The 2,422-nt window shown below is 34.0% G+C and overlaps 1 protein-coding gene across 1 annotated transcript in view; it reads right to left on the reverse strand.

The window, feature by feature from the left end:
• Positions 1-770: 770 nt before the first annotated feature.
• LOC107088630 (myelin and lymphocyte protein-like) overlaps positions 771-2,422 on the reverse strand; it is a 7,206-nt gene continuing 5,554 nt past the window's right edge. The window contains exon 4 of the mRNA XM_015380930.1: positions 771-1,511. Coding sequence (XP_015236416.1) covers positions 1,437-1,511 — 75 coding nt within the window. The 3' untranslated portion in view covers positions 771-1,436. The remainder of the gene's footprint in view (positions 1,512-2,422) is intronic.

The raw sequence follows: 2,422 nt of genomic DNA on the forward strand, positions 1-2,422 counted from the left end.
GAGATCAGGATGGTCTCACGAGGCTAACAGGCTGATGCTTTAGAAAGCTGGGTTGCTTAAATGTAGGTGCGTCTTTTTTCCAGGTGCTTCTGCTGTGATTGAAAAAAGTGGAACCCCTGCTTCTCTGCTTTGAAATGTAAAAAGTTTTTTTCTTTTTTTGCAAATATATATATAAAAAAACAGAGCTCTACAATTTTTTGGATCCAGTCTGATTTTTTTCTCTTGGTGTTTTTCTGTGCCACACTGGCCATTTTAATTTCACATGGTTTCTGCTTTTGTCTGCAAAGCTTACAGATAAATTGAGAAAACAAACATTTGAACCTTCCCCCTCTGGTGAGTTTTTGATTTTCAGTCGCAGATACTCCTGTTCTGCTGAAACTGTCGTCTGAAGGCAGCTCATTGAATCCCTGATGACCGTGCCCCACCGCAACCAACACCTTTTGTAGTGCGTTAAGTAGGGCGTGACCTCTCCACACCTTCAAGGTTTCGCCTGATATCTCAGCTAATGAAATATTTAAATGTCAACAAGGCATCCCGTCTGGTTTTGTGTCTCTTCTGCCGTTGTTTTGTGTTTCCTTCACTGACACTGAGAGGGATCAACCATGAAGAAAGAAACGTTCACGCTAATGCCTTTTAGCAGGGCGACATTATTCAGAGCTTCAACAGCGGCTAAAGATAAACTGATATGAGGAACAAGAAGAATGAAGTCGAGTTCTTGACATGCTTTGGAAAGATAATTACATTTTTGCTGTCTTGAATCAAAACAATGCGTTTTTATTTTAAATGAGATTCACAATTTTAACATTTAGAACAAATAAAATTACAAAAACTGATTCAAAATCCCCATTTGTATACTTTTTAATGCATACCGAATTTTACATCAGATTTAATGCTATATTTAAAACTATTATGACAGAAAAAATATAAAAATACATAAAAAAAAAAACCTTTGTTGTGGACAGTCGTCAAAGTGATATGTTTAAATTCATATAGACTTTAAAAAGTTGTCATAATAGGAGGTAATAAACAGCAGTAACTGGTAAATATTAGGCTCTAGATTTAACCAACTTAGGAGCTCAGATTTATTAAACAAGGTGATTATCTTTTCTTAGTATAGTAAAAAAAAAAAAAGATTTTAATAGCAGGAAAATTTAAAAACATGGGTTACAATAATGCTGCCAGGGTTTGTCACTTGTTTAAAAGTTCTGTCGATCTGCTGATGAACCATTAGGGTCATCTATGGGGCCACATTGCTCTCCGGTTTCTCAAAGCTGACATTTTATGATAAACCGGATGTTGATTCAAAGCTTTCTCAGAAACTAAAACCCAGTAGGAAGGAGATCTCTATGACCTCCATCCTGTCAGCAGGCCACAGCTTTACGTACTGCAATAAAATGTCTGTTTTGTTCTTGCGGATCTCATGAGGCTTTCAGGTTCTAGAAAGATTTCCATCGAATGGCAGACAATATCGTGTGGACGAAGTAAAGGAGAGTTGCTGTATATGAGAAAACCTGAAAAAAAAAGAAAACATTTGTTCAGACTGTTGTCATTTGTTTGCTGGTTCTTTATTGTATGTATTTGAAAAGATTATTTCAGATTGTGAAGCAAAAGAGTCAGATTTTTATGTTTATAACTGTATAGTAAGAAGAGGATGAACCGCCTTAAGCTAAATGTCGTTGAAGTGGTGAACAGCTAAGCTAACAAGATGTGCGCCACTTTAACAAACTAGAAAAGATAAAACCTAAATCTCACATGCTTGTCTGGGATGTATTAACTTTACACTGAGCTTGTAATTGTTATTTATCTACTAATCTTATCAATAAAACTTTACAGAAACTTAAAAAAGCTAAACTAATCCTTTAAGTTGACATTAAGCTAGCTCTTCTTGCTTCTGTTGTCATGCTAACGCTGAAACTTTGAATCCGAGGATTTGGAAAGGGATCTGCTCAACACATTATAAAAAGAAAATGTAAAAGATACGGAACATTTTAAAATGTTTTCTGACAGGAATCATTTCATATAACTTGTGAGCCGGTTTTAGGATTTTCGAGAATAAAGTCTTAATATGATGAGAATAATGTCATAAAATTATGAGAATAAAGTCATAATATAATGAGAATAAAATCATGAAATTAGGAGAATAAAGACCTAACTTTACCAGAATGAAGTCAAAACATTATGCGAATAAAATCGTAAAATTAGGAGAAGAAAGTCATAACATTATGAGAATAAAATCATGAAATTAGGAGAATAAAGACCTAACTTTACCAGAATGAAGTCAAAACATTATGCGAATAAAATCGTAAAATTAGGAGAAGAAAGTCATAACATTATGAGAATAAAATCATGAAATTAGGAGAATAAAGACCTAACTTTACCAGAATGAAGTCAAAACATTATGCGAATAAAATCGTAAAATTAG

The sequence above is a fragment of the Cyprinodon variegatus genome, unplaced genomic scaffold (assembly GCF_000732505.1).
Source record: "Cyprinodon variegatus isolate N-32 unplaced genomic scaffold, C_variegatus-1.0 Scaffold225, whole genome shotgun sequence".
Classification (NCBI taxonomy): Eukaryota; Metazoa; Chordata; class Actinopteri; order Cyprinodontiformes; family Cyprinodontidae; genus Cyprinodon; species Cyprinodon variegatus.